A 22,333-nucleotide genomic window follows, 5' to 3' on the forward strand; every position below is an offset into this window, starting at 1 on the left:
ACCACCCCGCCGTGGGCGTGCGCCGCTTCCCCCGTTGGCGGTGGCAGGGTGCCGCGGGCGCGTCATGGAGGGGCGGGCCGAGCCGTTTGTCGGGCTATAAATACTGGCCGCCGCGAAGACGCGGTAGCATTCGCTGAGGGAGCTCCAGCACGAGCTGTAGGAGCGGAGAAGCCTTCACTCCTCCCTCTTCTCCGAGCGCTCTGAGGTAAGCGCCGGTCCGCGGAACGGCTTGGTACAGAGGGGCTGTCCGGCGCAGGGCGGCGGGTGCTGACAGTTCTTCTCTTCCCTCCGGCCTCAGCTCGGCACCTCTATGACTCTGAACCGCGGCGACAAGCTGCTCTACCTGGACAAGCGACGCTGCAGCATGCCTTTCTCCGTGCATCAGCATCTGCACCGGCGGAGCATGCCGGTGGACGAGCGGGACCTGCAGGCCGCCCTGCCGGAGGACGAAGTCGCGGGGCTGGTGCGCTGCACTTCGTACAGCCCCGGCGAGGCGCAGCGGGAGAGCTGGGCTTCCGACTCCTCCGACTCGGTCATCTCCTCGGGCAGCGACTCCGACAGCAGCCTCTACAAGGTGATCCTGCTCGGCGAGCACGGCGTCGGCAAGACCAGCTTGGCGCGCATCTTCGGCGGCGTGGAGGACACCGCGGAGGCGGAGGAGGCCGGTGAGGCTGCGAGCGGAGCGGGGCACCCATGGTCCCGAGGGTCCTGTAACTCCCGGGGCATCCCCCTACGGCCACCCCGGCGGGGACGGAGGAGAGTAACTGCTTTTTGTGTACTTGTCTTTACCGTAGGAAATACGTACGACAGATCGATTATAGTTGACGGAGAAGAGGCGTCTCTCGTGGTGTTCGATATATGGGAGCAGGTAATTACAGATTTGGTATCTTTTTGTCACGGCTTGTCAGTAGTTCACTCTTCACAAAAGCAGAAATAGCACAGCTATGTCTGTCTAGTTCTCCAGTCAGATAACTAACACTAAAAGAAGATAACTAACACTAAAAAAGTGACATTAAAAATTAGAATTCGTGCTGCCTTTGTTTGCTCCTGCAACTAATTTCTTGTAGCTATTCAGGCAATTTAAAAATCTGAGGAGCATTGAAGTGTGAATCCCTTAATGCTTAGAATAAGCAGCAGCTTATATGAGCAGCCCAGGGAACTACTGTAAAATTAGAGATTTGCAATATGAGCAGTGCAGACCTGGCAGGATTTCTAGAAACAAAAGAATTTTGTTTTGTAATATATCTTAAATATTTTTTAAAAATTGGGAGGTTGGCTTACTTTCACTAACTCTTTATAATAAAGCTAAGAAAAATACCTTTAAGATGCTTACAATAATTAAAAGAGTGTTGAATAGACTTTCAGTGCAATAAATCTGTTTCTTGCCTTTTGTTTTAGGATGACAGTCAGTGGCTTCAGAACCACTGTATGAAGATGGGAGATGCCTATATTATTGTATATTCAGTGACAGACAAAGTTAGCTTTGAAAAGGCCTCTGAGCTAAGAATCCAGCTAAGAAGAGCAAGGCAAACAGAAGACATTCCTATTATCCTTGTGGGCAATAAAAGCGACCTGGTCAGATCCCGGGAAGTCTCTGTTGATGGTAAGTGATACCATTCACTTACACAGTTGTGGCTACAGTAGTAGCAATGGCTGTGGAGGATCATGGCTAATAGAAATGGTCTGGGTTTAATGTAGAAAAATAAATTACTTGAGGCATGCTGGAAAAATCAAGCCAGCTGGCTCATGCAGGGAGAGACTTGGTCCCACAGAAAACAGTGGCGAGTGTGGTGGTCTGGTTTTGCCATGCTCCCTGTGTTAAATGCCTGCACACAGGGGACTGACTGAAGTACATCCGATGGTTGCTTTTTTCAGGGTGGTGGCAGTGCGTGGTTAACCTGTCCTAGTTGCAACAGAAGTACTTTGCTCAAGCTTACAACTTTACCACTACTTACCACAAGTTGGACATGGAAATTGGCACTGCAACAATGTTCCAGCGTTACCTGCTTACATCTAGAACATTGAGTGTCTTGTGTTTTGAATGCAGTCCTAGTCAAATCCAGTGGTGTACAACTTCCTAACATCTAGTGGTATGTTCAGTGACTTGACTTTGTGGACTTCAACTGCTTCATTTGTAGGTAGCATGGAAAACTCAGTTATTACAGCAATGCAGAGGTTCGTAGTAGCTTAGTGACTTCCAGTAGAAGTAAAGCCCATTTCTTTCTGTACCTGGCACTCTTGCTATCAAACAGTAAGTGTGCATCCAAGTGCCAATCCTATATCAGCTTTAAGCTCTTAATACTGGGATGCTCTGCCTAGAGGACTAGTATTGCCTTATATTCAGTGCCATTGGTCAAGTGAGATTTCTGACCATACCACAACAAACCCAAGAAGAGTAAGGCGGCAAAAACATGAGTGCAAATTTGGACTTTTCTACAATGTAGTAAAGCTCTTCCATGGCATTGAGGGCACTTTCCTTACTTAAAGTCAAATTTTGTTTTGTTTTTTATTCTGCCAGTATACATACAGACAAAAATCTCCATCTCCATTCATCTGTATTTCTCTTTCCATTCAGAGGGACGGGCCTGTGCCGTTGTGTTTGACTGCAAATTTATCGAGACCTCAGCTGCTCTTCATCATAATGTCAAGGACCTGTTTGAAGGTATTGTTCGTCAGATTAGACTTCGCAAAGACAGCAAAGAAGACAATGCTCGAAGAATGGCCAACACAAAAAGAAGAGAAAGCATAGGCAAAAAGGCAAGGCGATTCCTGGGGAGAATTGTGGCAAAGAACAACAAGAAGATGGCTTTCAAAGCAAAATCAAAGTCTTGCCATGACTTGTCTGTGCTTTAGGAGCTTTCAACAAGGCCAGCTTGTTGCATGTGGGTGATGAACAAGCAATTGACTGTTAGAAGAACTGTACAGACGATCCTCATGGTGATAACAAGAATGACTTACCAATTGAGACTCTCATTAATGCCTTAAGGTGTACAATCAAGTCTGGAAGTTACACTACAGTGTCTGCTTCATTGATAAATGGTTTAAGTTTCAATTTGTGCAAGCAAATGAACTAAATTTAAGTGGCTTGACATGCCCACATTTTCACTGTGTATATATGTTATATATCTTCTTGTCCTGTGGATATCAGAGATGTTAAGAAAGGATGATAAGTATCACCATAGATGTGTCTTGTTTGCAGAGCAAAACTTAAACTTGTACGCAGGCTCGTACACTCTTTTTATTATAAAGCAAGCAATGATAAATCTTTTTAAACTGAAATTTGGGGATGGTGGAGTAGAACCACATTAGAATGTGACAAAACAAATTATATATATTTAAATACAGAACAGATACCATTTTATGAAGTTAATTTGCACTTACATTAACCATTCTTCAATTAATTTGTTACTTGTTTACATGTAAATTTTATAATAAAGTATTATTTCCTGTTATAATAAATTGTGCTTTTCTCACAGACAGCAGTATTTTTATACTGACTTTTTTCACCGTACAAAACATTATGCACGGATTTACATGTGAAAGTTCTGGAACAAGATAAATTTGGAATATCCTGTGTCCTTTTCTTTAATGGACAGTTTCTTTAAGAAGTAAACCCTGCTTTTATGAATACTCTACTTCAACAGCTCACAGTGGGAAGGGGTGCCTTCAGTCTGGTTCTCAGCTCTGGCAGGAACAGGACTGTATATAATGCCTTGAGTTAGTTAGATGTCTGGTGTCTATATTGATAAAAAAGCCTGTAATGTTCTATGTTTTAAGTCTTCTCCTGACTTGATGGTATTGTATTATAGCCAATAACCAAATGTGGGGATTTAGGTTACATTTTGGGGATTTTTCCTTTTCTGGGAGCAGTATACTTACTTGCTCCCAAGTCTGTAGATAACCTTCTTGTGGTTTCAAAAAGTTCAAAGCAGACTGGCAAGGCTGCTTGAAAAAATTGTAGGCTACAGTTGTAGTTGTGGTGTATGGTGGCCTTCAGTGTTGTTAAAGTTTTCATGTTCATTTTACTGTATTATAATTAATGTGTGTCCATGATTTTTCCCTACTTGCTATTCATGAATTTGAAAAGCAATCATGTCTCAGTGAAAAAGTTGGACTCGCTGTATTTGCTTTATAAATGCCTTTTCATAGGATGCATTCTCTTTAATACATAAACTTATTTCTCAAAAACCGTAAAACCTGCTTTCCTGTCTCTTTCTACTGTCCATGCCTGAACCCAGTTCTTCAGAGAGTTCTGTTTTCTCATGATTTTATAGGGGCTGACCTTTCTCACACAGCAGGCACATTGCATCAGCTGTTACACCGTATGTATTGCTTCCTCAAGCTCCAACAAGCACCTCTCCACTGGGTTAACCCAGTGCTTGGGCAGTTAGTACTGGGAAATCAGGAAACAGTAAATACTGAGGAAAATTGCATCTGATTTACATAGGTAATACATGGTAGAATTAGTGCCTCCTAATGTGCTGCTGGTGGACCTAACTGGTTAGATACACAGTTTAGCATATGTTGCTGGTAACGGGTCACATTTCTTATGAAGAGAGCGGTTCACTGTGTGTCCCCAGTGAAGTCTAAAGTGAACGATTCTGTCCTGCTGCCAAAACTCACATTTACCTGATGATAAATTTGAATTGGATTTGGCTTTTTTTTTTTTTTTGCTAGCCTTGCTTCCTGGCGAACTGTTATCACTGGAATGTCTAACCAGTGCCAGAGCATGGCACCAGGTGTCTATTTCCATGGAAGCTTTTAACTGTCAACACCAAAGCAATTGCTCTATTCCTGAAAATTCTACAGCAAAGATGTCCAAATTCATGTGCATAAATTTGGCACATACCTATTCATGCACGTGCTAAAGTTACTGATAAAACTACATGGTGCTTCCTGTACATCTGCAAAGCTGTGTTTCGGTTGCTTTCAGAATGACCAGGAAAGGACTAACGTCTTAGATTGACTTGCAAGATTTAATGCTGTCCATAGCAAATACAAGGAATCAGATGCTGTCCTGCAAACCCAGAGGTTAAGATATGGCATTTCATAAAGTACAAAATGTTACGAAGATTTGTCATTCCTAATGCTGCACCATAACTGCAGCTGCAAAGCCTCTTCAAGGTCATGGTTAACAGCTGTGCTTTTCGCACACCCTGACCTACAAATCACATGTTTTACTGTGTTCCTGAATTCAAAGGTTAGGTTTGGACAACTCTTAAGCCTAAAATATTTCTCAGGTGCTCTAGCACATTGCTAGGGGTTCATTTGAAGTGTGGAAAATCATTTGTATTTTGAAAGTATGTCATACAGGACACTGTGAGACAACAAGCTGAATCACTCTAAAGAAACTTGGGCTAATCTATAATGTATTCTATCAGTTAATACTGTAAGATAAAATAATTATTCAAATCCTCATTCTACTATTTTTTTCATTCATTTGATTGTACAAGGATTAGCATAATTAAGCCATGGTTCATGAGAAGGGGGAGGGTTTGTTGTTATTGCAGCTCTGACAACCTGCTCCAGGCCAAGTTCATATTTTATGCCATAGAGGTATTACCATGAATGCTATTTTGCTGAGATTCTGTAGCTCCTGGAAGATTTTCTACCCTGAAAAAAATTAACTTCTTGGATGTCATTTAGTGGAATTTTCAAGTAGACCTTTTGGAAGTACATGTGCAACACCAGCTAGAAGTCAGTAACAGGCACATAACTGACAAATACCTCTCAAAACCAACCTTCTTCAAAATGTTATTTGTATCCTTAAGCATTTGAAAGTCATCTATAAGGTTTTGTAATCTGGGATGTTTTACTGGTGTGGACACTTAGATGCTTGTCATTACTGGGGTGAATCTACACCATGTGAGGACTACTGAACTGCAGACAGCAGTATTTTCCCTTAATTATTACCAGAGTAGAACAGAGTGTAAGGGTAACAGTGGTGTGAATTTTCTTACTATTTGCCAATGTACATCAGTGTTAATTCGGAGGGACAGTTCACACAGTCATTTAATCTTTACCGCCTTCACTGCTGCTGCCAGCTGAAATTCCTATTACTGCTAATTGTGGTGGTGGATTTTGTGTTGGCACAAATCCATTTGGAACAGCTAGTTATTAACAACGACAGTGGAAGGACATTGCCTTTTATATGTGACACATATGTTAAGTAAACAAATCAGAGCCTCCTCTGCTTGCTATTGCTAAAGTAGCTCCTGCAAATTCCTCACCATATGAAAAATGTGAAGAAAATCATTCCTCCATCTGCCAAAACTATAAAGCATAAAGTCATGTCACATAAATATAGACAAAATGTTAACTGTCGGGGGAAGACTTAGCATCACCAAAAATGTAGTTTTACTCAGATGTATGTTCTTAAAATAGGACTAAAAAAACCAGGGCATGTTCTACATAGTAACATTGCATAACATCACTGTTCTTTATTGAAAAGGAAAGTATAGTGAGTTGACAGTGATTACAAATCCAGTGTGTGATAAGAGATTGCTAACATAATCTAAAAAAGCGTGGGGCAATACTCATGCTGAAATTTGCTTTAGTACTCTTCATTTTATTCAGAGACAATATACAGGTTTAATTGCATGTACGTCACAGAGACCTCACTGAGGCTGCAGTCACAGTCACAGGTGATGTCTGTGCATTCCAGGATCACCATTTAATTTATAATTTACCACATGGTGTCTAGCATTATAATTGACAATTTGACTCCCTCTTTGAATAAAGGAATACCTGAATTCCAACACTACTGAAGTTTCTAATTTCTAAAAATTGAAATAGTAAATTATGTCAGCTCTTCCTGTGCTCAATGACATGGACGTTGAACAGAGAAGTAAAAGATAACAGGGAGAACAAATGCCCATTACTTATCTGCAAATAAGATTTCTCTAACATGGTGTTCAGAATCAAAGGGGGAACAACACTGTTTAACTTAAAAATGTACCAAGGATACTAGCACTAGAAGGTAGGAAGCAGGCTAAGAAACTTAGTTCCAACACCGAGCTCTTCACCAACAAGATAATATAATTATGTACCGCAAAAATGTTCTGTCTACTGGGTAAAATGGGCAGCATGTGTTCTAAAGACTCTTCTCTCTCTCGTGCTCCCCTCCTCCCCCTGCCCTTTTTCCCCCCTATTTATAAATGTGCTGTCTGAATGAATCATTGGAAACTAATTAGGAGCCTACAGATTTTTTTTCTAATACTTACCATATTTATCACAGGACCTGAACAAAATATTAATCTGAACTAAAATTTAGCAGATTCAGAGACATATAAATAGAATACATTTGAAAACATTAATTTTCTCACCCTCCAAAAAGCTTTTCTGAAGTACAAAACAGGGGCTGGAGAAAGGACAGGATTTGAAGAGCAAGTGTTCCTGTTCAGATTAGTCTAGTCACCCCCTAAAAATCTCCTCAGCCTGTTTCTGGCAGTAAGTCCCACTCTCATCAGCCTCTTTACACTAGCTTAGATAATTACACCAGTGTTAGGCTGGCAGTCGCACTGAAGGTTGTGACCCTTACTTTGGGAATGACAGTTTTCAGGGCAGTAGATGCCTGGCAGAAGAACATGATTTTTGTCACATCTAAATTGGATTACTGTAATGCATTATGCTTAACAAAGAGCTTTCAGGAGCTCCAGGTAGTAGGAAATACAGCCATGTTAATTAATCTGGCAAGGTCCAAACGAACATGTCACTTCTGTGCTGTGGGAACCCCAAGCCTGGGTTTCCATACATTTTTAGGTGAAGTGATGATCTAGAAAAGCTGTAAATAGCATGAGTAATGTTGAAAATGCTTCACTTTGCTGATGCTTCTTGGTTGGCTACAAAGCTTGGTGAACTCACTAGAAAGTCAGCAGTGTTGCTTGATTTTGGGCTGCTCAATAAGAACAATCTTTGCACTTCTAACTGCAGGTATTCAGTTGTCTTACTGCAGGTATTTGAACCACAGGAGTGTAATGCATCTATCACTGCAATGCTAACCGCAAGAGATCATGCCCTATTCATCACTCTTGCAGATCAAGGATGCAAAAAGCATAAAGCAACAGAAATACATCTTAACTGAACTTGAACATATGGTGAAATTTCAAACTGTGCCAACTTGCATAAGCTCCACTTTATTACAGGCCTGCCATTGGGATTTATTGAGCAGTGCTTACCAACCTTCTTCAAGAAAAAGAATACTGTAACTGCCTTTGAATATCAGGCTGGTGCTGAACAACTTTCTCACAGATTTTTCAGCTGTGGGTATCTCAGTTGTTTGGCTTCTTTGTCACACGCTTTTCGTGTCAACTTCAACTTTATCTTTTCAACCTCCATTGTTACACATTGTCACCCTTGCAGCAGTGGCTCAGCGGTAGGGTGGGAATGAGAAAGTGGCACTCCTCTGCTGCTGCATGACTTACTGAAAAACATCAGCTGTCAACAGCTGTAACACAAACCTGGTCCCCCAGCTCACTGCTTTACAAAATATAGTCTAGATAAAAATGTCAGATTTTGCTCTAAGTCCCTGATTAAGACAGCATAGCATATTAAATTACTGTCTCCTTGAATGTCAGGGGTACTGCTGTATTTACAAGGCAAAGGGGAATGGAAGATTTTTTGCTCATCAGAATATGGAGAAAAAAAGTACAAATCTAAGCAAACTGTCAGCAACCTCTCACTTCTACCCTATAGTAACTTTTTTCAATGGAAATCTTTTTGGTTGTGGAGTCTTGCTGCATATGCTCTTCTGCCCTCTGACTATTCGGAGTTCTTGGATCAATAGCCTTCCCACCCAGTCCCATATGGAAAATCTTCTTACAAGTCTGACACACATTCAAGTTAAACAAGTTGGGTGAAAGATACGAGCAATGGGGAAGGTTCCATTATTTTGAAAAACACTAATAAAAACATTTTATTCAACAAATTAACATTTCTCTGCAGGGTTTACAACTCACAGTCCACATCACTGTAGTAGTCCATTAAATTCAAAAAGGAAAAACTGGTTAGAGAAACAAAGAAAACATAGAATTCATTAGTCTTTATTAGTAACAAGTATTTTCTGTGGCTATCTTGATACTCTGCAGCAGATTAAAGTCACTGTCAGTAATAAACTCCAAAGTAAAGCAAAGTGCAAGATTAGGCTGTTTTCACTCTACATTTTTGTCCTTACCAATAACAAGGTTTCACTTGTGCAAGTAAAGATACTCAATTCGTATGTCTGATAAACACACAATGAATGCATCTACATGCAGCCACTACCTGCAGAACTGTTTTTCTTTCTTTTACTCCTATGTAATAATTAAAAAGATGATACGAAAAACCTAAGGTATAGCATAGAAGTGAAATAGGCACAGAAGTAAATCAGTAGCCAGCACTGAGTGAGCAAATAATGCTTCCTGCAGATCTGTCTCTTATTCACCATTTGTTTTTTCAAGATACTGGAGAGCCGATGTACCCGTGCATGCCTGCACAACATTGATTCAAAAGCTGAGCTATTCAAGCACCAGAGCAGAACTCTGAATGGCCGGGTCCTCAAGAACAAATATTACTATGCAAATATCAAGCAAAGTACCTTCTATCTTCTGAGAGATTTAATTAGCAGAATGTTCAACTCCTTTTAGACCAGTTCTAGAAAAGAGCACTTTATATTCAAAAGGATATTTAAAACCAGAAAGGTGATAAGAACTTTTTAATGAACAATTTCATACTCAACTTTCAGAAAGTGACTTTTAAATGAAATTCTTACTTAAATTCTACAGATCCTGACTTGGTTATTAATTGGTTTATTTTTAATTACAAGGTGAATAATTAACTAACATGTCTTTATTATTTCACTCCCAAATTAATGTTCTGTCCTTCAACAGTAAGATGGACTGAAGAGCATTTTCATTTTAACCAGAGAAACTGGGAGTTGGTTGATTTTCTCTCTCTTTTCTGCTGGCTTGGACCATGGCCCCCTCAAAGTCACAGTGCTCCCGCCTGTCCAAGGTGAATAAGGACATCTCCAGCCTTCGAAGTGAGAGGGCTTTGCCTGCTTTAACATTTCTTTTTGAATGACTATGCTTAAATATCTGCTAATGCAGTATTCATTTGAGAAGTAACATGTAGAGCAGATGTCAAGCCCAAAAGAACAAACCACAGACAAATTTTGACAGGAGTTTGGATGTTGTGAATATTGTAAAGGCAAAGCAGCATTCTAGGTGGTAATTTCAGGTCTTTTTTGACTGAACAAAGATGTTTAAAATTCCCATTAATAAATGTCAGCATTTTATAGTCCTTCTTTATATTTTTTAAGAGAATTTGAAGCATTCATGCACTCTAAATGTTCAGTTTAATGCTGGATGGGGTATATCTGCTGGAAAGTATCGAAGATATAATTATGTCTAGAAAATGACATTTGCTTTACATCGGCTTTTCTTGGATTTTTTTTTTTCTTTGGGTATCATAGGAAGAGTGACTATGTTGGCACCCACAGAAGTCACATAAAAGACTGAGCAAAAAGGAATGTATTGAAATGAAATCTATATGCCACTTAGTATTTCCATTCGAGGGTATTTATGAAGTAAATCACCTGACTTTGTTGCTGAAATTGCAGATGCAGGGATGGATGGATGGATGGATGGGTGGGTGGATGGGTGGGATAAATAGGCCAGAGAAGACCTGCAGGTCCAGACACAGTGTGCACTTTTTTATCACTGCCTGCTGCCAAATGTTCCCTTCCCAAACTCTACAGGCAAATGCAGGGGTTCTTGGGCTGAAGCAGAGAAAGGGAGGGCAATCAGAGCACTGCAAACTTCACTTGTACTAACTTCTTGTCTTGGAGCTGCTTCAACTGCAGCACAGAGATTGCTGACTTCAACAAGGAGCTGTGCCTGAGGAAGATCAAGTGAAGTGTCTAAGCTGCTCAAGCAGAGTTTGTTCTTCCATGTTGTGTTTGCTGAGAAATGTCCTACATCTCAAAGAATCACCTCTACCCTTCTTCCTTACCCTCCCTCCTTCTCCCCTCCCCCACCCCCAAAGGGCTATTTTTAATTCACTGATTGTAAAGCTTGCTTTCTTAACAGCAGGATAGAGGTTTAATTAAAACTCCACCTGGTACTAACATAATCCAGCAAAATCCCATTCATTTCAGGGAATAAATCCTTGCTGAGGTTGGTTAACCAAAGCGATAGTTCAGGCAGTTTCCTTTACTCTTCCTTGAATTTAACTGTATTGCATGAGAAAAGCTGAAAAACCGTTCAAGTTTTAAAAACATTTATAAAACATTTTATATGACACTGAAAATGAGGTCACTTGGTGAATAATGGATGAAGAACACTAACTGCATTTTAATATCTGTGTTTCAGATATTATCCTTTGTAATTTCCAGAAAGATGAACAGAAAAAAAAACCCAGGTGAAATTCTTAATACTCTTTACTTCCATTCCTATCTGAATGGCAGATAAGGCACAGCATCTTCATTGCTGAACGTACTCCCAGCTTTATAATTCCTTATTCAACTGAGTGCTATTTATGCAAATAATGTTATTAAAATCGCAGGACAAATCCTGCGCTTTTCTGGAGAGTCAGCAGATTTAGGCCCTGGTTTTGGAAACACTAACACACATGCAACGTCAGCAGGGTACACTGAACGTGTAAAATTAAAAGAATATTTAAAAGGTTGTTGGTTTGGAATCGTGTTCTTGCTATACCACTGGGAAAACAATGGCAGAATTTGGCATTGTGAGATGTCTGTGGCATCTCATGAACATGTATGGCATGTTCACAGGATCAGGATAGGTTTTGAAAACAAAATAATTGCAGGGCAATTTCTGTGAGACACAATGACACTGTGCCAAAAACATGAACAAGCATAGGATGGTTCTCCAAAGTAAAACCAAAGCTAAACAATTCCTCCATTGATGATTTATTTTACCATAAGAATAAGACAGATCAGTTAGCCACTACTAGAATAAGGGATTACATTAATCGCTAATAAATTCAACCCTGCTTTGGAATGTTCTTAGCACCTACAGTTCAAAGGTGAAGAAACCATTAAAATAATAATGTCACATACACACAGAAATTTCAACAGAGTGGAATGAAGCTAAGAATTAGTTTTCCTAAGAAAGGGATATAATTCTAATACATAATTTTAATTCTAAATTGCAAATTTATCAAAACCATAGCTGAAATTTTTATTAACATTCTACCCAACCTACCTTTCTGAAAGGAATGATTATGCTGGAATCTCACTTCTATTAGAAATTAAGGGTTTAGCTATAGAGGTATAGCAAAAAGTTGAAAACAAAAACTAGTTGGAACCCAAAGGATCAAATAAGATATTTCTGATATTTCACATAACTTCAAATGCTGGCTTGTGAATTTGTGATAAAATTTAAGACTGGCAATTTCATGGATCTCTGTTATTCATGGAAAGCATCCATTTGCAAGTTAGAGAACCAGTATGAACTTGCTTCTGAGCCTTAGAGGAGCCGACAAGGAGAGGTGCCATGCTTGACCTCATGCTCACCAACAGGGAAGGGCTGGTTGGAAATGTGATGCTCCAGGGCAGCCTTGGTTGTAGCGATCATGAGATGGTCGAGTTCGAGATCCTCAGGACAGTGAGAAGAGCATGCAGCAAGCTCACTGCCCTGAACTTCAAGAGAGCAGACTTTGGCCTCTTCAGGAGTATCGTTACTTGCACAAGTGAAACCTTGTTATTGGTAAGGACAAAAATGTAGAGTGAAAACAGCCTAATCTTGCACTTTGTTTGCTTACTTTGCAGTTTATTACTGACAGTGACTTTAATCTGCTGCAGAGTATCAAGATAACTACAGAAAATACTTATTACTGATAAAGACTTCAGGAACCTGCTTAGTAAGGTTTCATGGGATATAGCCCTAGAGGGCAGAGGGGCCTAAGACTGTTGGTTGATATTCAAGGATCACCTGCTACAAGCTCAGGAGTGTTGTTTCCCAGCTAGAAGGAGGTGCAGCAGGAGGGCCTGGAGACCTCCATGGACGAATAAGGAGCTGCTGAGGAAACTTTGAAGGAAAACAGAGGCTTATAAAGGTGGAAGCAGGGACAGGCAGCCTGGGAAGAATACAGGGATGTTGTCCGGGAAGCTAGGGACCAGGTTAGGAAAGCTAAGACCCAGTTAGAATAAAACTTGGCTAGGGATGTGAAAGATAACAGGAAGGGATTCTAAAGGTACATTGCAAATTAAAGAGAGACTAGGGACAACGTAGGCCCCCTCTGGAAGCTATCAGGAGAACTGGCTACCCTGAAGGCTGAGATTCTTAATGATTTCTTTGCCTCACTGGCAAAGTCTCTGACCACACCACACAAGTCTTGGAAGGAAGATGCAGGGACTGTGAGAATGAAGACCCTGGGCCCACTGTAGGAGAGGATCTGGTCTGAGACCATCTTAAGAACCTGAACATACACAAGTCCATGGGACCTGATGAAATCCATCCGCGGGTCCTGAAGGAGCTGGCGAATGAAGTTGCTGAGCCACTGCACATCATATTTGAAAAATCATGGCAGTCAGGTGAAGTTCCCAATGACTGGAAAAAGGGAAATATAACCCCCATTTTCAAGAAGGGAAAATGGATGACCTGGGGAATTACAGACCAGTCAGTCTCACCTCTGTGCCTGGCAAAATCTTGGAGCAGATTCTCCTGGAAGGCATGCTAAGGCACATGAAAAACAAGGAGGTGGTTGGTGACAGCCAGCATGGCTTCACTATGGGCAAATCCTGCCTGACCAATTTGGTGGCCTTCTATAATGGGGCTACAAAACTGATGGACGGGCAGAGCAGTTGATGTCACCTACCTGGACTTGTGCAAAGCGTTCGACATCCTTGTCTCTAAATTGGAGAGACATCAATTTGATGGGTGGACCACTCTGTGGATAAAGAACTGGCTGGATGGCCACATGCAAAGAGTTGTGATCAATGGCTCGATGTCCGGCTGGAGACCAGTAACGAGTGGTGTCCCTCAGGGATGGGTGTTGGGATCGGTCTTGTTCAACATCTTTGTCGGTGACATGGACAGTGGGATTGAGTGCGCCCTCAGCAAGTTTGCCGATGACACCAAGCTGTGTGGTTCGGTTGATACGCTGGAGGGAAGGGATGCCATCCAGAGGGACCTTGACACGCTTGTGAGGTGGGCTGATGCCAACCTTATGAAGTTTAACCATGCCAAGTGCAAGGTCCTACACCTGGGTCGGAGCAATCCCAGGCACAGCTGCAGGTTGGGCAGAGAAGAGATTCAGAGCAGCCCTGCAGAAAAGGACTTGGGGGTGTTGGTCGATGAAAAAATGAACATGAGCCAGCTGCACTGTGCACTCACAGCCCAGAAGCCAACCGTATCCTGGGCTGCATCAAAAGCAGCGTGACCAGCAGGTTGAAGGAGGTGATCCTGCCCCTCTACTCTGCTCTCGTGAGACCTCACCTGGAGTATTGTGTGCAGTTCTGGTGTCCTCAACATAAAAAGGACATGGAACTGTTGGAACAAGTCCAGAGTAGGGCCACGAGGATGATCAAGGGACTGGAGCACCTCCCGTATGAAGACAGGCTGAGAAAGTTGGGGCTGTTCAGCCTGGAGAAGAGAAGGCTGCGTGGAGACCTCAGAGCAGCCTTCCAGTATCTGAGAGGGGCCTACAAGGATGCTGAGGAGGGACTCTTCATCAGGGACTGTAGTGACAGGACAAGGGGTAACGGGTTCAAACTTAAACAGGGGAAGTTTAGATTGGATATAAGGAAGAAATTCTTTACTATAAGGGTGGTGAGGCACTGGAATGGGTTGCCCAGGGAGGTTGTAAATGCTCCATCCCTGGCAGTGTTCAGGGCCAGGTTTGACAGAGCCTTGGGTAGCATGGTTTAGTGTGAAGTGTCCCTGTTGTTTTGTGGGGGTTTTTTTGCTCTGTTTTTTTTTTGGGGGGGAAGGGGGGGTGTTGGTGTGTGGTTGTGTGTTTGGTTGGGTTTTTTGGGGGATTTTGTTGTGGTTTTTTTCAAGCGGTTCTTTTCTTATTTCCTCTTCAATCAGAATATTTTGTGAAATGAGCCATTAATTTTGTAGCCATATACTGGCTCTCACCTGGAGAAGCAACAACTCATTTTAGGCCAAAGTTCAACTGTGTGACATTTTTTATATTTTCATTAGAAGTAGGATTATTTTATTTTAAAAAAGATTCTATAAATTTGCAGCCCAGCACAGTCTTTTCCTATGTCAAGCTTCGCCTACAGTAATTAGCTTAATTTTTAAAAAAACTTTGCTTGCCATCTTAGATGTTACATTCTTAAAAAGCTGAATAGACAGAGTTGTAATGTAGCTTAATCCAACTTTATCTGAGGGTTCTTTGTCTGCTCTATGTCCACATATGCATTTTCTTTTTGTGCTGAAACATCAGGCACCGTTCCTATACCTTTGCAACACAGAAGAGGCCCCAGGTGCATTTCAGGAATTTTTAAGCTGCAAAAGCAAGCCATCCTAAAATACCTGCTACTTGGATGGTTAGAGCACTGAGCTGAGAGTAACTGGTTTTCATTTGTCTTCCATAATTCAGACCTATTCCAATTTAGTTGAACAAATGCATCTTGGAATATGGATGCATCCATATGCAGTTGCTCTAGCTTCTTGCATTGCTTGATGAGATTCCTTTTCACTCCCCCTCCACCTCCCTAATGAGAACAGAGAGTACTTTGGGGGCTTGTCCTGAGGCTGGGAATAAGAAAAGAAAATTGAATGCATCCAAGAATCATGCGGTAAGAAAATGGTTTTCTGCCCAGCCCTGCTGGCAAATACAACGGATTAAATCCTAACCCTGATGAAATACTAAGTTTTTTCTTAGACCAAGCTGTAGACAAAAGCTGTATTTCCTCTGTCATTAAAGATGCAGTAATTTTAAAAAGCACAAAAAGGAAAATTAGTTCTATTTTTAAGTGGATTTTGTACAAATTATCAAACTATGCACAGAAAGAATTCAAAACCTGTACCTCATGTTACGTGTTCTGCACAAGAATGTTTTGACAGATGGATGCATTCAGACAGAGAAATTAAGAAAATGAACCCAGTGAAGGTTTCCTGATTATTTTTGTTTCCAACATCTCAAATGTTTGAATGACTAAATGCAAAACTATGTTTCTATGTCTGGGAGGCAATTAACAACAACAAAACTGCGGAAAAATCTTTCATGTTATTTGATTAAAAATAGAGTGGAGGTCAGAGTCCTACAAAGGCATATGCTCCTGCCACATTTTATGCTGCAGAAGAGCTGCGTTGAGTTGAAAGGACAACTTCAAGAAATTAAACATGATGGGGGATTTGGAAAGCTGATCTTCCCCAGCTCACTCTCCACACCAGCCCTTTGCCAGAGGGTGCATGCCCTGCATCCTGGCCACCAGGCTGGCCTAGCTCAAGGCACCATGGAAGGTAGGGCTAAAATAAGACATAGATACTTCTGAGAGGTGCCATCTATATTTGAGAGCAATATTTTGAAGATCCACAGCAGAATTTACCAAAGTTCTTCTAATACAGCTTTCAGCAATTAGAGCCTTTCTGTACAAGCTGATGTATATTAAACAATGAATCAGAACTAAAACTGATAGACTGCTTTAATAAAGGCAACTTTAATATTGCTCCTTCCTGATATGCTGATATTTAGATATGTGCCTGATGCTACTTGAATTAAATTCAAAGTAACATTGCAGTGCTACTGCTCTAATGACTAACTGTAGTACCAGGACATCCACTGTGCTATTGCTCTTCTTTTTGTGTAAATCAGTATTTTTTCCTCAGAATAATTTTTTTAAAAGGCATCAAGACAATACTGATAGATTAAAACAGTGTCCAGTACTTATAAGAAAACGGGAGAAATCAAAAGCATTCATCCACTGTTAGATTTTGTTGCTTTATATCATGGGAATGGTCAATTAAATTTAGTCAATTTTTTAATTTAGTTTATACCAGGGATGTAATTCAGCCAGTTTTCTGACACTGAGCGAGAAAACAGGCATAGCTGGCTTTAAACATTATTTTCTCACATATCGTTCTTTCACCATTCACCTTTCAGTGAACATAAGCATTTCCATACTGTTCTCATATATTTATATTTTAAAAAAACCCCACAGTATTTACAGTACATTTTTATCTTTATTGTTCTGTTTTGATAAAATTGCTAATTCTAATTATCTAGTACAAATGAACTTCTATTTCACCTTGAAATACTTTTACCTTTCACTGAGACACTTAAATATCAGATTTCTTAAGTAGACATCCAGTTTTAACATGAATAAGGCAAGTACTTATAGAAGGATGATGGTTCATATTCACAGTAATATATCATAATGGGATATTTGGATTGTAACACTGTGAGATGACTTTAAGAATAACAGTGAATCAAAAGTGTCCTTTGTACCATGTCTTTCTGGTTCATATAAAGTCTGAGTTAATTTTGACCCTAGAGCACACTATGAACCTGCTCCATGAGTCTGCACCATGAACCTGCTCCATGAGTCTGCACCATCTTACTGTGATTCTGGAAGAGATGAGCCCTATAACCTTATAAATCTATCCACAGTCAGCTTATTATTCCATTTGTTCCATAATTAGATATAAAAGGGTGTAGACTGACAAAGACAATGACCTGGTAGAGTGGAAAAGTATGAAAACAAGGTGATAGCACTGTAAGAGGTTAACAATGAAGACTTATAGGGGTTTAGATAAATCTCATGCACATACAGCTGCACACTGACAGAATATGAACCATTCTCCCCATTTTGCAGGAATATTGTGCTTTGTCACTTTGTCTCACTCAGGCACATAAAGGAGTCCTGAACACATTATATTATTAGACGAGCTAAGATATATGCGTGACATCATCCAGAGTTTTCCTCTATGCTTTTTACCTAAGATGTAACCTGTGGAAAACATAAACAATCAAATAATGGAAATGTGACACCTATCAGTCTACCAGTTCTAGTGTTTTCTGCTTTACCATGTTGCCTGGTGGCCAGTGATGTTACAAACATGTTTTCTGCAGGGATGGGGATAAGATTAATTCCTTCCACATGGCCTTTATAAGTGCACAAATAGTGTCACCTGAGCAGCCGTCTGTGTAAAATGCCTGTTTAATTACCCTAGGATTTTATTTAGACCTGGTTCAAGGTTGATGGTGGTTATTCAGATGAGAATGAACCACAAACTTACCCTGAGACAAAATTTTTCAAAAGTGCAGGGTTATATATTATTCAATTTTTATTCTGACCATCTTTAAACTGTAACAACTGTCTAGCTTGAGTTTATTAAAGACCACAAAACTTGACTGTACATGGTTCCTGTACCAAGTACTGAGGTCAGCTGAGTAGCTCAGACCATAACCCATATGCAGAAATAGAGGCTAGTTCAGAACTCATTCCTTAGCATTAAAAGCAACTCCAGATTAGGAAGATGAGTTCAGATAATTGTGATTAGGATCCTGACACAAGATGTTTTGAATTCCAAAGGATTCAGTGGAAGTTCAGCACTATTCTAGATTAAATCCTCTATGTTAGTTAAAGCTTATCCTCTCTACTGTTAGAAACAGTCTTAACATCTTCTTGAAGTATAGCCTGGTTTCCAGCCATTGATTTCACATATAGAGGAAAGATTAAACATAGAAGAGTATACTTAAGTTATTAAGCTATGTAAACATTTTTGTTATGTATTTCACTTAAGAACTTAGTGGAATGTACTTAGGGACACTGTACAAATAAACAAGCAATTATTCGTATTAGAAAGAGGAGAAAGTAGGACTCAAGTCTGCTCTAATGCATATTGATCAACTTTAGAATGACAGGACTAATTTTCAGGAAGACATGCTACTGAATGAGACTGGTATTTGTTCCATTGCTGTAAAGGAAAGATGTCATCCTAGTATTGCCAGGAAAACCACAAAATTGTATTTGATCTTGTCTGAATTAAAAAGTTCATTTATCTTTCAGGTTTTTACGTTGTTATCAATAATATATCTTATTAGCAGAAAAGAATATGCACTGTTACCTGAAAGCTAAGATGGCTCATTCCCACTGTATTCTTTATGCTACCATAAAAACCCACCCTCATTTTCACTCTCATGATGCTACCCTCATTTTCACTGTTCAGTAGCCTCACCAAGGTCAATGACATGACACCACTGTAGAATAGGTGTAAGTCAGACAGACTAACCTGGGTCACCTGCATTACTGTAGTGCTGCTTGCAAGAAACCTTTGCAGCATACAAAAAAAAAATCATGTTCAATCTTAGCTTGCTATGTGCTTTTTAATTCCTTTTGCTCTTCCCGGCCCCTATTGTTAGTATCCAGGAAATACAAGAAAAAGCCACTGGTAAAAATAGATTGATTTTAATATTTCTGTCTCCAGCAATCCCCTTTTTGTCTTATAGCCAGATAAACCTTTCTACTGATAGCATTTTTGAAGCAGACTGAGACTAGGAATCCAGTGCGAAAAATGGACTAACAAAGTTTTGCCCGGTTTTTATTTACTTAAAAGAATTATCTCAATGCTTAAAAGAAATATTTGGAAAGAGTTTTTCCTCCAAGAAAAAATGTCAACAGAAACACAAAAGGATTTTTAAAATATATGTCATAGAAATAATTTCAAAAAAGCCTCCTGAATATTTGGACTTGAAAATGTTGCTGTGGTAAACCCAAGGAGTCACAGTTCTTACTCTATTTTACTGCGTGTGCTGGGGTCCCTAACAGGGCAACATGCACCCACAAACCACCATTCCTGCTTCTTAAATGTCTTATGAGTTCCTAACTGTTGTGCATCAAAAAAGTATGACGACAGGGAGGTTAGTTCAGAGAGGAGAGGAGAACTATCAGAGACCCAATGAATACTTCCTACAAGACACTGAGGGTCTCTGTTACTTAAAGCCACAATTTTGCAGTTTTTCGTCAGCACCTTAATTTTAAACAAAGAATTAGACATACCTAGGCTACCTTTAGCTTTACAATTGCTATATTATATAACCGTTGCACAATAAATGATGAAAACCAAACACAATATCCTAAATTTCTGAGTATAAACACTGTTGATTGGAGCCACTCAGAATACATAGTGAAAACAATTTATACTGTGTAATTCTCCGTATCTTGGGATCTCATAAGGTACAGAGATTTTGGGGGAGCCATCATAATTACTTAAAAAAAAAAAAAAAGACCAGAGAAAAAGTCCTCCTAATTTTCCTGAATTTAAGTATTATGGTCCTGTTCAATCTTATCATGAAGCCTGCAACTCAAATGAAACAAATGTCACTGATGCTAAGCTTGCCTTTTAATTCCCAACAACCGGTTTGACTTCAGTAACTGCCGCTAGAATAACAAATGGCCATTCTACTTTCCAGTCATAAGCACCATCTGGCATTTAATAGGTGCTTCAGTGACTCATTAGGCTGTACTTAAATTGACTTTGAACAGAACACTGCCATTTTATTGCTGCTGTGTTTTGCAGCACCAGCTAGGATCCTTCAAGTCAATGCTGATAATGTCAGTATCTTTGAAAACAGTTTCCAGGCTTGTGTAACCTGTACTGGAACTTTATTTTCAGTCTTAGTATCGTTTTCTTTACCTGGCACTTTCTGAATGCATGAGCACAAATGTGGTCCTAATACAACTGTACTATTTTTCATAGAGTAGAACAACTGCATATATTTTCAAAGGTGATTTTAAAATGTTTTGCATGTGCTAAAAGTGTATTTAGAACTCAGAACTGTCCAACTGCAAGTGCAGATTGACTTTTGTGCACTGAAATAGATATTAAATGAATGTGAAAAAGTATTTATAGACACTTTTTTATATTGTTTGAAAAGCTACTCAAAATAGTGCTTCTTTAAGTAACAAATTAAATTGCATATTGACGTGAATTTACCTTCTCCTAAAAATTACTTCCAGATGCATGTATTGCTGTGAATATTCTAGCTACTGGATACCGACTAAGTCCTTAAAGTCATATTGCTAAACTCCCCTCCAGCAGTTATTACAACCAATGCACACTTTTTGCCCAAGTCTTAAAAAAGAAAAAAAAAAAAGTGTATTTACACACCCTTTTTCTTTTGTATTTTTAATTTGCTTGCTTGTTATGTCAGCCCTGCGCTTGGAGATCACTGGAAAAGCTAAGTAGCCTTGATCTTATAGGGACTACTTGATCAGCTTTTGATATGTGAGTGTCCAAGTATAAAATAATTAGCAAATAATGCTAATTAAAGAAATTAAGCTAAAATGATTATTAATTGAAAACTAAGCCCGCATTATTAGCTAGTATCAGTTGTGTATGCCCCATCCCTGGCAGTGTTCAAGGCCAGGCTGGATGGGGCTTGGAGCTGGTCTAGTAGAAGGTGTCCCTGCCCGTGGGAGGGGGTTGGAACTGTATGAGCTTTAAGGTACCTTCTAACTCAAACCATTCACTGATTCTATAATCACCCTACCAAACAAGAATTTGAAAATTAAAGAACATGGATTACTCTTACACCTTCTATCCTCCCAAATACAGTAAAAGCTCCTTCAGGCTCACTAGTAAATGATATGAACTGAAAGAAAATCATGGGGTCTTAGCTATCTTATGGTGAAAACTTCATAGACACCTCTTTTATTTCCTGAATGCCTTTCGTGACAGAATCACATTTTGTAGCCTATTCCACAAGTAGACTACACTTCTCCGGATACATATCCTGGGTCGCCTGTCTCCCCTGACACTAATTCAGGCCACACTTGGCAATAAAGTTACTTTCATCCCCCCCCCAAGTTTCAATATAGGTGAGGCCAGTAAAAAAATCTACAGCTGAAGTATTTGGCTGTCATCAGACATATGCACTCCAGCATCCAAATTAGGAGATGTTTCTCTGAAGGCAGAAAATGTGCATGGATCTGGTTACATTAATGTATACTGACATGAAGTGATAGACTCAAATATCCAAAAAACCCAAAACTGCTGAAGTGACAATACAATACTAACAAAGCAATACTCAAGCACTTGTTTGTTCATGTTGTTTCTTTCTGGACTATATATAAGCAAATTGCACTGTGGCCATGCCAAGACAGTGGAAGAGATACAAAAAAAATCATCACCCCCTTGTTAGCTTTAGGCAGAGAAAACTGTAATGCCATAGTTCTGGCCCTGAGAAGCAGCAGCAAGGGCAGGACCTAGAGATGTCAATATGAGCCTGTCTTTTGTCTCCCTGCTACCTTTTTTCCTGCGTGAGATGAGGGACAGAAATTCAGACAGAAGAGACAGAGGAAGCTCATCTCCACACCCCAGTTTATTTCTTTTCCCTGTATTTTAAATATTTTAAATTTTTAATAAATTTATGA

The 22,333-nt window shown here is 39.9% G+C and overlaps 1 protein-coding gene across 1 annotated transcript; it reads left to right on the forward strand.

The window, feature by feature from the left end:
• Positions 1–310: 310 nt before the first annotated feature.
• Positions 311–2,853, forward strand: RRAD (RRAD, Ras related glycolysis inhibitor and calcium channel regulator; the record flags this gene model as incomplete). The annotated part of the gene is made up of 4 exons (XM_080638445.1): positions 311–665; positions 795–868; positions 1,399–1,603; positions 2,576–2,853. The coding sequence occupies 4 exons, from the start codon at positions 311–313 to the stop codon at positions 2,851–2,853; spliced, it is 912 nt and encodes a 303-aa protein (XP_080494571.1).
• Between the last annotated feature and the right edge of the window lie 19,480 nt (positions 2,854–22,333).

This window comes from Psittacula echo, assembly GCF_963264785.1.
Source record: "Psittacula echo genome assembly, chromosome: Z".
NCBI classification, from domain to species: domain Eukaryota; kingdom Metazoa; phylum Chordata; class Aves; order Psittaciformes; family Psittacidae; genus Psittacula; species Psittacula echo.